Raw genomic sequence first — 17390 nt, 5'->3', positions numbered from 1 at the left:
GCTGATAAAACAGGTTATCCCTATCACGCTACACAGATGGAATTAAGAGGCAATTGAGAGGGTAATTTATATGAAAATTGGGCCGAGCTAGTAATGGGCCGTCATGGGCCGCAATACAAAGGGCCGAGTAAAAAGGCTTTAAAGTTAGTCCGGTCCAAGAGCCCCGAAGCTAGTCCGGCCCGGAAGAGACTGGAAGTTGGTCCGGTCTAAAGACACTTTGAAGTTAGTCCGGTCTCAGAGTTAGCCTAGTCATGGCGTATTGTGGCTAGTACGGTCAGAACCTATTATTCGGTAACTTGGTCTGATCACACCATGGTTTGTACATGAGAGAATCGAGATGAGGTGTAGCGGAAGGAAGAACCGAACTAAGTATAGTTCGGCCTACTCTGTGGCTCAACATAACCATGATTATTTCGGTCATATTGGAGTTCAGCCATTATGAAAACCATCTCACTTGGTTTAAGCAGTGAGGGAGGTGTTGAAGGATAAGCATTATCTTTCAGGAGTATGAATCCTAGGAGGACTCTGCATGGAGGAGTAAAAGTCCTACTAGGATTGTGCCACACGGAACCTATAAAAGCTCACAACATCACATTTGGAGAGGTAACACAACTTTGTTTTCTGAATACACAGGGCTTTTGTCTATTTGTCAAGCTTACTGACTTAGGCATCGGAGAGGTTTCCAGCACACACCCGCCGGCTAGCTCACGTTTGTGTTTTCAGGTGATAAAGCGACGACGTATAGAGGAGTGCAGACTTGATCAACAGGATTATACGAGAAGGTTTATTTCTTTCTCGTACAATTACATTTCATAAAATATCAGAAAATTCTGTTGGATCCATAATAACTGATCCTCTCCGATCAACTTCTTCTTTTTCTTCTTTTCTAACACCAACCTCCGAAATCGACGGACCAAGATCAATATCACTAGTTCCATCACTACGTCTGCGTACATCAATCTCAGACAAACTCAGACGACCTCTCCGTTCAAGAATAACTAAACCATTTTCCCCAAAACCTCCTAACAACAAATCTCGTCGCCTCTCCGATAAACCCACAGACATAGTCCGTGTCAGAATCGGAATAGCCTTGGTTGGAGCACAATGCCAAACATGAACATTATCATTAGTATATTTTTTAGATAACACAACAATAGATGGGACACTCATCTGCGCATCTTCTGGCATGTTACTCGTAGAATACTTCAAATACCCCTTCATTTTACAATACGTAATCTCCCTTTTAATATTAGAATTTTGAAGTCGATACTTCACCATTCATGATACTTGTTTGTCGTTAATTGAACAATAACCATTCCCATAATACACTAATTCGCACTGGTAATCCACGGGGAAAACAATGTATGCCTGCAAACTGTCATCACCATCTAACCTCCTGTTATACACATTTACTCTGACCAAATGCTTATTGTTCAAGTAACAACAAATAGGTGCCATAAATGGTGATGTATCGACTTGAAAATTCTAATATTAAAAGAGGATTACGTATTGTAAAATGAAGAGGTATTTGAAGTATTCTATGAGTGACATACTAGAAGATGCGCAGATGAGGGCCCCATCTATTGTTGTGTTATCTACAAAATATACTAATGATAATGTTGATGTTTGGCATTGTGCTCCAACCAAGGCTATTCCGATTTTTGACACGGACTATGTTTGTGAGTTTACTGGAGAGACGAATGGATTTGTTGTTAGGAGGTTTTGGAAAAAGTGGTTTAGTTATTCATGAACGGAGAGGTCGTCTGAATTTGTCTGAGGTTGATGTACGCAGAGGTGGTGATTGAACTAGTGATATTTATCCTAGTCCGTCGATTTCCCTTATCATCAACTATTACATCTTGAGTCATATCACTATTTTTTGCACTCATTATTACATTTCATAAAACATCAAAAAATTTCGCTGGATCCATAACAACTGATCCTCTCCGATCAACTTCTTCTTTTCTAACACCAACCTTCGAATATATAAATTCTAGGTGGCAACACTTAGGTTGGGCCCCAAGGGGGCCTCCAGGTTTGTAGAAGGAGAGGAGTTATGGACAATGTAAACCTTAAGCCAAACCACCATACACAGACGCGCGTGCCGCTGCCGCCGTCTGTTCGGGCACGGGTTTGGATCCGGTCTAACTTTAATTTCTTGGACAAATTTTATTTTAATTTTTTCAAAATTCTTGTGGGAAAATCATTTGAATTTCTAAACAAAATTACATTAATTTTTTGTAGTCTAAAAAGTCCCTTTTTCAATCCATTTCTAGCAGTTTTAAAACTGCCCAGACAGACTGAAATTGCCACCAGATCTATTTGAAATTCAAACCGTATCTGCTCATTCATATTTCATACTTGTTCAGTTCAAATCTGCACCTGTTCGTGCAGATTTGTTAGTCACCATTTTGCTTATAAATACCAACATATTCTAGCAGTTTGGGGGATCTGAAAATATCCAGAAAAATTCTTTTCTTCCCGGTTTTGCTCTTTGGTTGCATAATTCTTCATATTATTTTTTAGGGAAAATTCAGAGAATATAGAACACAGGTTTGGTTTGCCGTACAAATAGTGATGTCTGCAGCATTTTAGGTTAAGTAATATTTTTAATGATTCTTATATCTAGGTATACGTAATGGAGTATGGCAGGATATTTTTCATAAGAATCACCTATATAAGTGTGAACTGGGCCGGTTCTATGAGATTTGTGAAAGGCTACAATTCTCTAAAGCACTCGTGAAAGACTAGGTTGTTCAGGGCCAAAATGAACACAATAGTAAGAACTAAACTGTGTTTGGTAATATATTGTGTGAGTTCTATTGTCTTGGTTTACACAAATAGCTGAACAGTTCAAGACATCATGTTCACTGGTTAGCTAGTAAATCCGATAGTGTCTCACAAGGGAAGTTTCAAAGCCAAAAACTACCTATCCTTTGCATTTTCTCTCCGTTAAAATTCTACTCATGTGGGGGATTATTAGAAAATTTGGATTTGATAGGCTTATTGTGGGCCAACTTTGAGCCCAAATTTGAGTAAGGTTCACACGTCTTTTGAGGTGGGTCCAAAGAGGTGATGTGTTCCTTGCCACATGACAAGTCACACGGTGAAGACAGTTCGTCAAAACCATTTATGAGTGAATGGGAAGTTGACGTCGTTTTTGGATTCATAGAATGGAGAATTAAAGAATAAAATGTAGGTTTCCTTGTAAGGCTTGTCCCACATTAGAAACTTAAGAGAACTTATGCGTATATAAGTTCTAGGTGGCAACACTTGGGTTTGACCCTAAAGGGCACCCCAAGTTTGTAGAAGGGAGGAGTTATAGACAATGTGAACCTTAGTCCAAACCACCACACACAAACGCGCGCGCTGCTGCCGGCCGAGCCGTGCCATGCTGGGCGTGGGTGTGGGTTGGGTCGGGTCTAACTTTAATTTTTTGAACAAAATTTATTTGAATTTTTTCAAAATTCTTTCGGGAAAATCATTTGAATTTCTAAACAAAATTAAATTAATTTTTTGCAGTCTAAACAGTCCCTTTTTTAGTCCATTTCTAGCAGTTTTAAAATTGCCCAGACAGATTGACACTGCTATGCAGTTATCTGTTGAAACTGCCACTAAATCTGTTTGAAATTCAAACTGTATCTGTTTATTCATATTTCATACATGTTCGGTTCAAATCTGAACTTGTTCGGCAGATCTGTTGGTCATCATTTTGCCTATAAATACCAGCATATTACAGCAGTTTGGGGGATCCAAAAATATCCAGAAAAATTCTTTTCTTCCCGATTTTGCTCTTTGGTTGCATTATTCTTTATATTATTTTTTAGGGAAAATTTAAAGAATATAGAACACAGGTTTGGTTCGTCGTAGAAATTGTTTGGAATGTTACTACAATTTGTGAAAATCATTGTATCTTGAGAGATAGACGCCTTTTATCCGTAAGCACCTTAGCGGGGCAATTATGTCTTAAGGATAGAGTGTCACACACTCGACTTGATCTTTTTGTACTTTTACATTTCGGTAAAATAAATTATGTAAGTAATTTATTTTTATTTGTTTGATTTGTTTCAATTTATTTATTTTACACAGAAGATTGTTCCAACATTAACAACATAAGCAATAGACGTGCTATTGTTAAGATATTATTTACATGTGTAAAAAAGACCTAATTTTGTTGTAGTGCATGTCCCAATTATGAAGAATGTACCAAAATTGAACAAAATTTGCTGTAAACTCTTCTTTTTACAATTTTTTATTTATTTTTTTTTTTTATTTTTTTATTTTTTTTATTTTTTTTTTTCGATTCAAAAGGAAAGAAACAGCAGAACAAAAGGTTAAGGCATACTGCCTTGATACACAGAAGATGACCCTAATATGTCTGCAACAAGCAGGCTTGCAACCTAAGTAGGAGGGTCATTAAGAAAAACAAAAGATTCTTGGTGATTAATCCTTAAGTTTGCCAAACTATCTGCATTTTTGTTGCCTTCTCCGAGGATGTGTTGAATGGTGCAATTGCATCTCTGCATCAGGAACTTGATATCCTCAAGAAGGGCCCTGTGCTGAAAATTTTGGCCAGATTCTTCCTGAATAAGCTTAACAACATGCACAGAAGGACACTTTGTGGAAAGAGTCACAAACCCATTGTCCCGAAGGGCACTTTGAACCATTCAAGTTCACACCTAAGGATATTCGCACGCATTTTGAGTGTCGCCCACCCGGTTATATATTAAGATTAAATCTAATCCGTTCATTTTATTTTTAAAATACTTTTTGAGATACATTACATTCTTAGTAGAATAAGTCTACGAACCCACTTTAACTATCGTGAATTTATTCCAAATGGAAATATGTGGTCGAGATTGAATTTGTGTATTGTGGGGTTTATGTGCAAAATTAATCTAAATCACAAAATGATAACTCTGAATAATTTTTAAATAATTAAGTATGGATTTGTAATATTACTATTTCTAGCAACATGTTGAAAGTAGAAGAGTTGCATTTTCCTTATGTAACATAAATATATTTAACGAAATCAGGTGCAATACATGCCATGACTCTTGGTCCTGTTATAATTTCAGTATGAAAAATGCTAAACATGCATAATTTGTGTATAAAAAATTTATAGAGAATGATGTGTTAATAACATTTTTGTACTTTTGAAACATAGTGATTGACTATATTGTCTTCCAATAAATGAAAATAAATAAGACACATAGGAGAGACTCTTGCTTCCAATTCTGTAAACTTAGCTATGTGATAGTTATTATATGAAGCCAACTTTTCTCGTTCCTTGTCCCCTATACATTTCTGGTCATACAATATGATGAAAATCTCAAATCAATAATGTTGTGTTTGATTGAAGGATTTGAGTAGGGATTTGAAAAGGGAAATGGAAAAGGTAGGTGAAATGTAAAAAAAATATACTTACATTTCACATAATTTCACACACCTTTTCCCTTTCCGTTTTCAAATCCCTCCCCAAACCCTCCAGCCAAACACAACATAAATCTCGAGGCATGATCGTACTATTAAAAGTGAATTAAAACACGGGACTAGAATTTTGAGAACAGAAATTTTGGTGCCTTCTTACTTGATGCTAACCTATGCCCATCTTGTTACCCAATTTTCTGTTTAGCTGAAGCTTCTATAGCACCCTCAATCTTCTTAATACAAGATTTATAAAGAAACCCTAGATAATCTACTATGCTATCCTCACAAGCACCTTCAAGAGGGTTTAACTCAAATGTCCAGTCAACTAGGGTTGAATCATCCCCATAATCTACAAGCTTCAATGAATTCACAGACCCATCTAAGCCCATATTACTTGCTTCCATTCTGTAAACATAACTGTGTGATTTTGGGTCCATGGACACCAACCTTTCCTTGATCCATGACCTGTCTCCATCATGTTGGGGGAACATGAAGCCGGAAACTAGCCTGACATAGCCTGGAACGCCGTCGTCACCAGCCAAATCGGTGCATCTTTCGACCATTGGCATCCATTCTGGCAATCTGTTGGTTTGTGATACTATTTCCCAGACTTTGTGTATGGGTGCTTCCACAATGCCTCCTATTGATCCCTGCCATTTCTTGTTTTCTTGCTCAAAGGCCTGCACTAGGAATAAGAGAAGTGTGTGGAAAAAGAAAATTCAAGAAAAGATAAAATAGAACAAACCCACAAGTACACAAACGATTTATGTGATTTGGTTATAAGGCTATGTGCATGGAAGGAGATCTGAAATAACTCTTGAAGTACTCAATTTTCATAAAATCTTAGAATCCTAAAATAACTCAATATACAGAGAGATCTAGAAATAAAAATCCAGATAAGAATAGACTCAAGTGTGAACGGTAAGGGAGTTTCACTGTGAATATGGAGAATGCAATGCTGCTCAACACAACTCTACGTTACAGAAAACTCTCAATATCATAAATCCCTAAAATTTCAAAATATAATTTTTTATCCAAATTGAACATACAATCACAACAAAACTTTTAAAAAGTTAACTACACGTTGTCATGATGTTTTTAAATTCAAATCGAGCTGATCACAAGCAGAATAGGTAGTGGGTGAGAATCCATACCATGTTTATTTGCTTTATGTTTGGTGGTACAAACAACACAATTGTTGGGAAGCTTGGGCTTGCCCTGCTGTAGGACTGACTAAATAAGGAACTCTTCAAAGGGAAACGCGGTTTTGGGGCTTAATATGCTGCCTACTGATATATTCATCCACTCCTTGCCTTAAGCACTCAAACTCTGTTATAACAAGGCAGACACAATTCTTGTGAGGGAATCCTAAGGAACTATGTTGTTTTTTTGACTTCTTGACAATTTTCTTAATAAGACAAAGGGACGGGGGTTACAAGGGGATGACTCCAAGGTTTTCCATCTTAGGGATTTACAGTTTTTCAAAATGAATTTCAGGGTGCTTTGCTTTCAATTTTAAAGGGTGAATAACTATGTCCCTTTGGACAATGCTTCATAGGGATTCATATATATGCCTGCTTGAAGTTTTTTATTTTTTTTAAACAACCTGCTTCTTAAGAAATTCTAAAAACTTGTTTCCTAATGTTAGAAAAACAAAAACGATGCCAAACAGGCCGGCTTGATAGGTGTTTGTCATGATAAATCATGTAACATAGAAATAAAATTTTAAAAAATAAATAAAAAAAGAGTGAGGAAAAAAAAAAACTTCTTGGGGGTGCCATCAAATAAGATCTGGGGTTACAAAGATCCAATCTGTATTAGTCACTGACTCACTGGATGCCCTCCAGAGAAACAAAACTAAGCTCATGTTTTTAGGAACAAGAAAATGCCACCAATCAAATAACAGACACTAAAAAACTGCTTGACCTCTCCATCTTATACAAGACAAATTCAATTTCAACATTATGAATTGTCAATCTGAGTCTAGCCATAACATGAACACATTGTTCTTCTATTATACAAAACCCATATGGGAAATTGCTTTAATTCTTGTTCCGTGATTCAAGAAAAATGCAGCAAACAAAGCAGCTGAGCTTAAACAGCAGCTCCAACAGGCACACCACCGGCCTTGAGCCTGGAGGAACCATATAGAGTTTCTTCAAATCGGATAATCTCATTCTTGGATCCGTAAGCTACTTGAGTCCTATCATCAAGATTAACGATCACCTTGTCGAGCACAGACTGTTTTCCATCGCTGCTGTAGCCCCCGGCTTTCTCAATCAGGAATCCCAGTGGAGCCACCTCGAAGAGAAGCCTCAACTTGGCTTTGGAAGATGGGGATGTCACATTTGTGAAAATACCTTTCTCCTTTACAATGATCTGCAGATGAAAAACAAAAACAAGAATGAATTTTGTTTTTGAGAATGTTAGATCTCACAGGAGTAGTTAGGGCTGTAAGGCAATTAAACTACTTGAGTTCGACTTGTGTTTGACTCATTACGAGCTCATTCATTATATAAACAAGTCAAACTTGAAAACATTTTACAAATCGTTAAAGTTTCAAGTCAATTAGCTCGATAGACTTTTATGCACTATAAATAAATAAATAAAATCAAGTTTTCGAATTTGGCTCAATTAAAACTTGTTTAAGATGAACTTGAATGGTAAAGAAGTCAACTTGAACACATTTGAAGTTACTGAAGTTCGGTTCGGTTAAAGCTTGTTTGAGATCGGCTTGAGTGGTAAACAAGTCTAGCTTGAACATATTTTGAAGCTTGTTGAATTTTTCAATCTAAGCTTGAGCAAGCTATTATTTGGCTTGACTCAGTTAGTTTAAAGCTCTAAGTGCAACTTTCATTGCAACTAGCCAACTCAAGTTTTAATTTTTAGGCTGCGCATGGATATTGGATTTGTGGAGGGATTTATTGAGTTAAGGAAAATGAAAAGAGAAATCAAGTAGAAGCTAAACTTTTTATTTTTTGCTCCATAAATCCAAGATCCAAACACAACCTAAAGAAACTATAATTGCAGTTAAAATGTGTTAAAGAGGATTGAAGAGGTGCAATGACCTGGTTAACATCGGGCACCATTCCTCCAGTGTACCGCAGAGTGTATTTCTCTCTTACATAGTAGTTGATAAGCTGTTGTTCATATTTGCAAAGTTAGAAATTCAAAATGTTTCTTGTTTTATCAGCAAAATGACATTAACAAAGCAACATGTCTGAAACAGAAGAAGAAGAAGAAAAGAAAGAAAAAAAAAGGAGCAAACGTTGATGGTAGAAATTTAGAAATTAAGTGATAGACCTTATCATAGTCAGGGTTGTCGAATGTGGCTCTCAAATTTCCAGGTGAGAACATCTTTCCCTCACCAATTTCTGTTGTATCTTTGACATGTATCCATTTTCCTGGAAAATTTTATAGAGACAGAAATTGGTTTAAAAGGAACATCGAAATTTCACATCGACAGTTTGCAAACTCAGCACCAAAAATTCCTACAATTTGACAATATTGTTCAAAGCAAACCTTCATCAAGAAGAAGGAATTCATGGGTGCCGGGGATGTCCTTGAGAGCAAGAACATAAGTAGTTCGAGGTCCATAAATCCCCATGGCTGCAGCAACTTGATCTCTTCCTGTCACACCAGTTAACTTGTCTCCGGGCCACACCCCAAAGATGGTTCCAACTGTGAAATTCGTGTCAACGATGCTAGAACCATCAAGCGGGTCAAAAGCAACACTGAATCCACCTGTTCATATTTCAGAAAACCAAATGGTCAAAAAAATTGTCATGATTTTTCTTTATTTATTTATGTATTTTGGTTTGTGCTTGCAAACCTTGAGCTGGGCCTCCCATGTCTTGGAGTTCAGGGACTTCTTCAGAGCAAGCATATTTGCAATAGTGAGAGAAAGTCAAGGCCTAAGCATCAAGAGTCAGAGAAATCATTATAAATGCAAATTTCATGTTAAATCATATGGTTCCAATCACGAAACAGAAAAAATAACATGAAATAAACACACACACAATATGCCTACATCTACAGAGGAGAAGAGATCAAATCTACTATGCACAACAAGGATTACAGAGCTCAGAATCTTTCAACTCAGCTACTCAACAATACTGTCGCATTCTCACAGAAACCAGCCTAACGGCCTCAACCCTCCACCCTCCATAAAAGACCTTTATAGTAAATTTGAAAGTATAGTAAAAAATACAAGACACCTCACATGGAGTAGAGGATGCAAAGAATGAGCTTGAACGTGAAATATTAAACTTCCACATATAAGTTTTTAGTATCAAGAGATTATACTTAACAAAGTTTCTAAAATAATCATCAAAGAAGTGAAAAATGGTTGTTTTATAAGTTATGTTAGGTTTTATTCTTGGCAATCCCGTTTGACAAAACTCCTTTCAGTTGTATTTATTTTCGCATTTTTATTTCAGTGAGGCTATGAGTTGTTAGATGCGAATCCAACCCGAATCAAGCTTTTCAGAGAAGTTTGTGATGATAAAGCGTTCAAGATTGCCACTTCGTTGATTATGACGGGGATCGAGCTGCCCGGTCAGCTCGCGGGGGTCCAGGGGGCAGCGCCACGGCGGGGTCGAGGGGCAGCGCCCCCGAAGCAAAATGCAAAAATGCATTCAAAGTTGCCTGTCCGATCATGTTATATTTTTCCAGTTTTTCCATTTTTGGCCTTCCCGCTCGAGCGGGGAAAGTGACGCTCGAGCGGGGATTGGAAGCTCTCAGCATCTCTGCAGTCGCCTGTAAAAATACTGGAAGGTGTGATTTTACGCTCGAGCGGATTCTCCTACGCTCGAGCGCATCTCAGTTTGTTCGCACGCAGTTTTTGGTCAGTCTGCTCGAGCGGGCTGTGTTGAGCTCGAGCGGAGATCGCGGGACAGATTCTATAAATTCGCGTGTTGGGTCAAATTTTTTGGATAACTGCTCCAGATCTTCTTTTTGGTTTCTAGGGTTTATATCTGGGGATACTTTGTGAGTTTTCTTTGATGTTTTATTGAATATTCAACTCATGTTCTAAAGAGAGTACATCAAAGGTTGTGTTTTGTTCTACAAAAGAGAGTGTTGTTCTTCAGTTGTGTATTCTGAAGAATTCGAGCCTGAAGCTGTGGTGGAATCCAGAGTGGCTCATCAGAAAGACAATTCCGTGGTGAAGATGGGGTTGGAAGAGGCACTTAAAGGTTGGTTCAATTAGGCGTTGTGGATTCGCTAGATAATTGAGAGTATACCTGTGTAATTCCTTTAATTCTTCTTAGTGGATTGTCTTGTGGCTGTTGCCCGTGGTTTTTTATCACAGTTGGAGGTGTCCAATTGTGGTTTTTTCCACGTTAAATCGTTGTGTCTCTTTGTCTTGATTGTTTGATTGGGATTGTTATATTCTGCTTAAAATTGATACATAATCACAAATCAACATCTAGGGGATTTCTAGATTTTTCAATTGGTATCAGAGCGGGTCGTTCTATTTTTTTTAAAAAGAAAAAAAAAAATTCTTTTAGAACGAGATCTTGTTTGATTTGTGATAATGGATACAATTCGTGAAGGAAATTCTATGGTTCGACCACCCCTACTTGACGGATCCAATTATTCTTTTTGGAAAGCTCGGATGAGATCTTTTTTAAAATCTATTGATGAAAAAGTTTGGCAATCCGTCATGAATGGGTGGACTGAACCAACAATTATCGTTGATGGAGTTACAATCCCCAAACCAATTGATAAGTGGGACACAACTGATTACCAAAATAGTAGCTGGAATAGTAAAGTTATCAATTCTCTCTTTTGCGCTGTCACACCTGAAGAATTTAGTCGTATTTGTAATTGTGAAGTCGCAAAAGAGGCTTGGGATATCTTACAAACTATTCATGAGGGCACTCCTTCTGTGAAACGTTCAAAACTTCAAAGGCTCACATCTAGTTTCGAAAACCTTTCAATGAAAGATAGTGAGACCTTTGATGAATTTTATGCGAAGTTGAGTGACATTGTAAATTCCAGCTTCAATTTAGGTGAAAAAATTTCAGAATCCAAAGTTGTGGGAAAAATTTTGAGATCCTTGCCCGATCGGTTCCAACCAAAAGTTACGGCTATTGAGGAGGCTCAAGATGTTGACAACCTCAAGCTGGATCAGTTGGTTGGAAACCTTCAAACTTATGAAGCACATAGGAATTTCAAAAAGAAACAAAAAGATACTATTGCTTATAGTAGTGCTCATAAAGTGGTAGAGGAATCTGATGAGGATTGCGAGATAGATTCCAAGATTATGGCTGCTTTTGTTAAACAATTTAAAAAATCTTTTTTGAAAAAGAATCCTAATCTTTTGGAATCTACTCATTCTCATAAATCTAAAGGCAAAGATAAACTCAAAATTAATTCTATAGCCAAGAAGGAGAAAAGAAAGATACAAGGAAACTCTGAAAGACTCCAATGCTATGAATGCCAAGGATTTGGCCATTTTGCACAAGAATGCCCCACTCGTTTGAAGAAGAAGAAAGCCCTTGCCATCACTTGGGATGATGAATCTGAAACTGATGAAGATGAAAGTGACAATGAAGGTCAAGGCGAAGAGGGTCATAAACAATTTCTTGATTTCATGGCGGCTTCTGAAGCTGAAGGACAAACAGATTCTCCAAAGAGGTCAGTTGAGAATATCACTGATGATGAATCCTCGGAGAGCGATCATGAAGAGCTTGAGCAAGCTTATGAAAAGTTATATAAGGAGTCTCTTAAGTTATTCAAATTGAATAACAAACTCACAAAGAAACTCAAAGCATGTGAATGTGAGAATGTCAAACTTAAGGAGGAGATTTCCGAGGCCAGGATTAATGCCATCAAGGTAGCTGATGATCGACAAGTTCTTTGTGCAAAATTGTTGACTTGTGAGACAGAGAGGAATGAGCTGCTGCAAACCCATGCCATGCATAAAGAAAAGATTGAATCTCTCGAGATGTCACAAGTTGCTTTGGAAGAACTAATGATCAAGAAAGAGAAAGAGCTCAAGTGTGCTATGGCTACCATTGGGCTTTAGAACAAAGGATTCAAGACTTTGGAGGATATCATTGGGTCTCAACAAATGAGTTGTGACAAGAGTGGCATTGGCTTTGGTGGTAAGAAAGAGCAAAAACAGAGTGCTTCAACATCTCATGATACAAGAACTCAAGGAAAGGGAGAACAAAAAATCCAACAAAAGGATGGACTTCTCAAACTTCCTAGAGTTGGTAAGGTAAAAGAAAAGAAGGTACGCCCTGTGTTTATTTGTCATCATTGTGGTATGCATGGTCATATTCGCCCTTATTGTTATAAGTTGCATGGAAGAGTGCCTCAAAAGGGTAGAAATTCGATTTACATGTCTAGGCGGAATACCAAGATTTATGCGGGTGTTCACTACACCACGACACTTACCAAGACCGCTAGACCTGATTTTGTTAAGACCAAAAAGATTTGGGTGAGAAAAGTTGACTTGTGTTAATTTGTTTGGTCGTTTTAGTTTATAGGTTTTTGTGTGTTTTTTTTTTCGGGTCTTTTAATGTGTGCTTGTTTGTTTTTTTTTCTTGCTTTGGTTAAGAAAAAAAAAATTGAAAAAAAAAAAAAAAGAAAAATTCCAAAAAGATTTTCTTAGTATGGTTTTGCAAGCTTGAAATTTTTTAGTGGTCCTTGGTACATATTGGAATTGATGAGAAAATCCATTACATATTAATATGTGTGTACTTTCTGTGGTCATTACTCATTTTGGAGTGTGTGTTCTTTGATTAGTATGTCTCATTCTGTACACACTCTTGGATTAGCAAATTTTGAAGTCTTCCGCCTTAGTGATTATTTTTTCTCTATGGACTTCTGTCATTGTATCTTTTGCTTTTCTAGAGGAATTGACCTATACTAGCATATCATGGGTGATGTTGAGTCTCTTAACCACCTACCATCCTTTTGCATCTCTATGGCTTTCCCCTTAATTCTTTGCAGTCTAGCCATGAGGAAAAGGCTACCTCAGAGTCACCAACCAGGCCGTCCTTATTATATCCATGCTTCTCTGGTTCGGTTTCCATACTCTTGAGCGTGTCAGCCACTAATGATTGTGCAAAAGAAAAAGAAAAAGAAAAAAGAAAAAAAATGTGCAAGAGAAAAAAAAAGCAAAAGAAAAAGAAAAAAAAAAGAAAGAGAAGTAGACAAAATATGCAAAAGAAAGAAAAAAAAATGTGCAAAAGAAAGAAAGAAAAAAAAAGGGAAAAGATTCATTGATTGAGGGGGAGCCTCCGCCTTTACTCACCAAATACCCCTTGATTCCTAGTGGTTTGACTTTCCTTTGTCGTGCTTAAGATTCTCTTGTCGGAGGTCCAGCTTTATATCACTACTAGGATTGAATCTAGTATTTGTCGAACTCCAAGAGTCACACACACACTTTTATCATGGGATCTATGCTTTTCACATAATGCATCACTTTCTTTCATGAGGAATCTTCTACAGACTGTGCACATTGTGTTTTCTTGTAATGGTGCTTCTTGGATAATCTTATGTGTTTTAAGGTACTAATCTGAAATTCCTTACTTGCTCCACCATATTATTTTTTGTCGTTTTCTTCTTGTTCACTGTTTTCAGTGTTTGTGGTTGCTTTTAGTGAGGGGGAGTTTGGTTCATCTTGATTTGGGTTGGTAAGGGAGTTTGGTTTCTCATTGCAAGAGTTGTTTAGCATGAACACTTTGATATGTTTGATCAGGGAGATTGGCTATGCACTATTTGCCCTTCTTGTATGCTCCTGATATTTACATTGTCATATCATTGCTTGTGTGGTTTATGATCTTGCTTGTGTTGTTTGAGAGTTGTTTTTCAGGAGTCTTAGTTTTCATCTATTCATGTTTTCCATCTCATGTTTCAAGTTAATCTTGTCCTATGTTTATTGTTTTTTCATATACTCTTGTGGGACTAATAGTTGTTTTGGAAATTGTGGCACTAATAACTGTTTTGCAGATCATGGCCTTGAGAAAGAAGTTGGCTTTTGTTGGCTGTAATGGGTTGGGGTGTTTAGGATTTTATTTGTTAGGTGTGTTTTGTCACGGCATTGCCAAAGGGGGAGATTGTTAGGTTTTATTCTTGGCAATCCCGTTTGACAAAACTCCTTTCAGTTGTATTTATTTTCGCATTTTTATTTCAGTGAGGCTATGAGTTGTTAGATGCGAATCCAACCCGAATCAAGCTTTTCAGAGAAGTTTGTGATGATAAAGCGTTCAAGATTGCCACTTCGTTGATTATGACGGGGATCGAGCTGCCCGGTCAGCTCGCGGGGGTCCAGGGGGCAGCGCCACGGCGGGGTCGAGGGGCAGCGCCCCCGAAGCAAAATGCAAAAATGCATTCAAAGTTGCCTGTCCGATCATGTTATATTTTTCCAGTTTTTCCATTTTTGGCCTTCCCGCTCGAGCGGGGAAAGTGACGCTCGAGCGGGGATTGGAAGCTCTCAGCATCTCTGCAGTCGCCTGTAAAAATACTGGAAGGTGTGATTTTACGCTCGAGCGGATTCTCCTACGCTCGAGCGCATCTCAGTTTGTTCGCACGCAGTTTTTGGTCAGTCTGCTCGAGCGGGCTGTGTTGAGCTCGAGCGGAGATCGCGGGACAGATTCTATAAATTCGCGTGTTGGGTCAAATTTTTTGGATAACTGCTCCAGATCTTCTTTTTGGTTTCTAGGGTTTATATCTGGGGATACTTTGTGAGTTTTCTTTGATGTTTTATTGAATATTCAACTCATGTTCTAAAGAGAGTACATCAAAGGTTGTGTTTTGTTCTACAAAAGAGAGTGTTGTTCTTCAGTTGTGTATTCTGAAGAATTCGAGCCTGAAGCTGTGGTGGAATCCAGAGTGGCTCATCAGAAAGACAATTCCGTGGTGAAGATGGGGTTGGAAGAGGCACTTAAAGGTTGGTTCAATTAGGCGTTGTGGATTCGCTAGATAATTGAGAGTATACCTGTGTAATTCCTTTAATTCTTCTTAGTGGATTGTCTTGTGGCTGTTACCCGTGGTTTTTTATCACAGTTGGAGGTGTCCAATTGTGGTTTTTTCCACGTTAAATCGTTGTGTCTCTTTGTCTTGATTGTTTGATTGGGATTGTTATATTCTGCTTAAAATTGATACATAATCACAAATCAACATCTAGGGGATTTCTATATTTTTCAAGTTGAAACCACTTGAAAGCATAGTATTCAAATGAGGTTAGAAGTACAACATATGTGCCTTAAATTTCAACTAAAAATCAGCAATGTACGTTATGAAAACTGAAAATGATTTTACAGGTTTAAAATTTATTATTCCATAACGCAGTAAGTTTAGAATTACGGTAAGTTTCTGAATCATGTTTGAGTTTTGCTGGTTTCCAATCTCGGTTTTGAACAGTATGTAAGAGAAATTAAAGAAACAAAGACTGTTGAAGTCTAACCTCAAATAGGAGCTTGTCGGCAAGCATATCAACAGCAAGCTGCTCATCTCCAAAAGAGTTCACACAGGCTGTTCCTCCACAAGAAGCTGTTCTGACTTTGAATGCAATGGTTCTAAGCGCTTCACCCATGCACACCATCAGCCTGATCAATCCCTTATCTGGTGTTGCTTTATTAAGGAACTCTTCCTACAATTACAAACTCAGTTTTCATATTTTGGTTCAATACATACAAAGTTCACATCCTTCATTAAGGCTCCATTCAATCCTCAGGAATTTTGTGCAAGAAAGTTGTTCCTAGGAACAGTGTAGTAAAGGGAAAGGAAATTTGTTTCCAGTGTGTTCATTTATTAGGAAAAGGAAAGTGTATTGTTGAGATTCCTGCAAAATTTTATCACAGTGGGAAAGTTAAAGATACGAGTCTCACAACTTTCATGCTAACTGAACATAGAAAAAGTTATGGCAAAATTATTGTTGTACACTTTACTTTCTTTTCCCGACATCTGAATCGGCTTAAAAGGACGAACTAAGTGCACAAGGCTCCTGCTAAAGAGGCATCTGGAGAAGGCAAAATGTACACAGCTTTACCCTATTACTTGAGAGGGTGTTTCCGTGACTCAAGTTATGTGTTGTAAACTGAAAATGACACTTAGTATGAACTTACCAGGCTATCTCCAATCTCACATCTGGTTACAAGAGAAGAATTCTTTGTCTTTGACACCTTAACCGATACCTTTGGCATGATCCTCAACGATTCCCCCAAAAGCGAGCTTGATTTCAGACTCTGCAATTCATTACACTACCCTTTTCAAGTTCTTTTCATTCACCAATTTTTTCTTTTCAATTTAAGTATAAATTGTATGCTTATGTCAATTATGTGTGACTATGTAGTCACCAAATACCATATCAAGCTCCTTGTTATCTAAATCTTGATCAGTCATATTTTTCAGGGTACCATCACAAGAGGTACAAAATTCAGATTTCAGGACAAGAACAATTCAAACACAAGCACACACTAGTGAACTTTCAAGTTTGTGTACCTTGGAGCTGAAAGATGGAGAAATAGAAGATGGAGAAACTAGTGAGGTGGAATGTTGAGAAGAAACACAGGGGAGGAACGCAGCGCGAGCGCGGCATACGATGCCGGTCTCCATGATTGTGAAATATGCACAAGTTCGAATAAAAAAGATAGAAGAAGAGGAAATAAAAGAGCTTTGCCTCTTGAAAGTTTGTTTGTTCTTTTTTCTTTTTTTTCAGTCTGTAACTGATTTTGGGCCTGCTTGGACAGTGGCAATGGGGGGAAGGATAGAAGATAAGTGGTTAATGAGTTCCTGCCACGTGGCAGAGGGTGAATAGATAGGATGATAAAGTGGTATGGTGTTAATTAACCATCTCTCAAAATATATGTGGTTCATGTATGTGGTAATGAAAAGATATGGTAGTGGACCCCAATAATTTGTTGGGTTTTGGGCACATGCTGAACTGCCTGTGTGTCTGGATATGTAATCGTAGCCAGGACTGGTAATGGTGACAGTGGCAG

General features: G+C 37.7%; 1 protein-coding gene across 1 annotated transcript; it reads right to left on the bottom strand.

Annotated features, from left to right (window-relative positions):
* Positions 1-7227: 7227 nt before the first annotated feature.
* LOC114274914 (sedoheptulose-1,7-bisphosphatase, chloroplastic) lies at positions 7228-17143 on the bottom strand. Its single transcript, XM_028216894.2, has 8 exons — positions 16891-17143; positions 16515-16634; positions 15854-16039; positions 9263-9344; positions 8953-9174; positions 8734-8834; positions 8499-8570; positions 7228-7809 (listed from the first exon to the last, which is right to left on the bottom strand). Exons 1-8 carry the CDS (start codon positions 17002-17004, stop codon positions 7525-7527), a joined length of 1182 nt encoding a protein of 393 aa, XP_028072695.1. The 5' UTR covers positions 17005-17143; the 3' UTR covers positions 7228-7524.
* Positions 17144-17390: the final 247 nt, after the last annotated feature.

The sequence above is a fragment of the Camellia sinensis genome, chromosome 1 (assembly GCF_055761805.1).
Source record: "Camellia sinensis isolate YWXY chromosome 1, ASM5576180v1, whole genome shotgun sequence".
Lineage (NCBI taxonomy): Eukaryota > Viridiplantae > Streptophyta > Magnoliopsida > Ericales > Theaceae > Camellia > Camellia sinensis.
Note: the sequence above shows the minus strand (reverse complement) of the source record. Positions and strands in the feature narration are given on the sequence as shown.

Bases quoted from the DNA above. Each gene is read 5' to 3' on its own strand.
- LOC114274914 (XM_028216894.2), bottom strand. From the start codon at position 17,004: ATGGAGACCGGCATCGTATGCCGCGCTCGCGCTGCGTTCCTCCCCTGT. The intron at 9,175-9,262 runs GTTTGCAAGCAC...AAATATGAACAG, and splicing joins CATGGGAGGCCCAGCTCAAG to GTGGATTCAGTGTTGCTTTT. The intron at 8,835-8,952 runs GTTTGCTTTGAA...AAAATTTTCCAG, and splicing joins ATTCCTTCTTCTTGATGAAG to GAAAATGGATACATGTCAAA.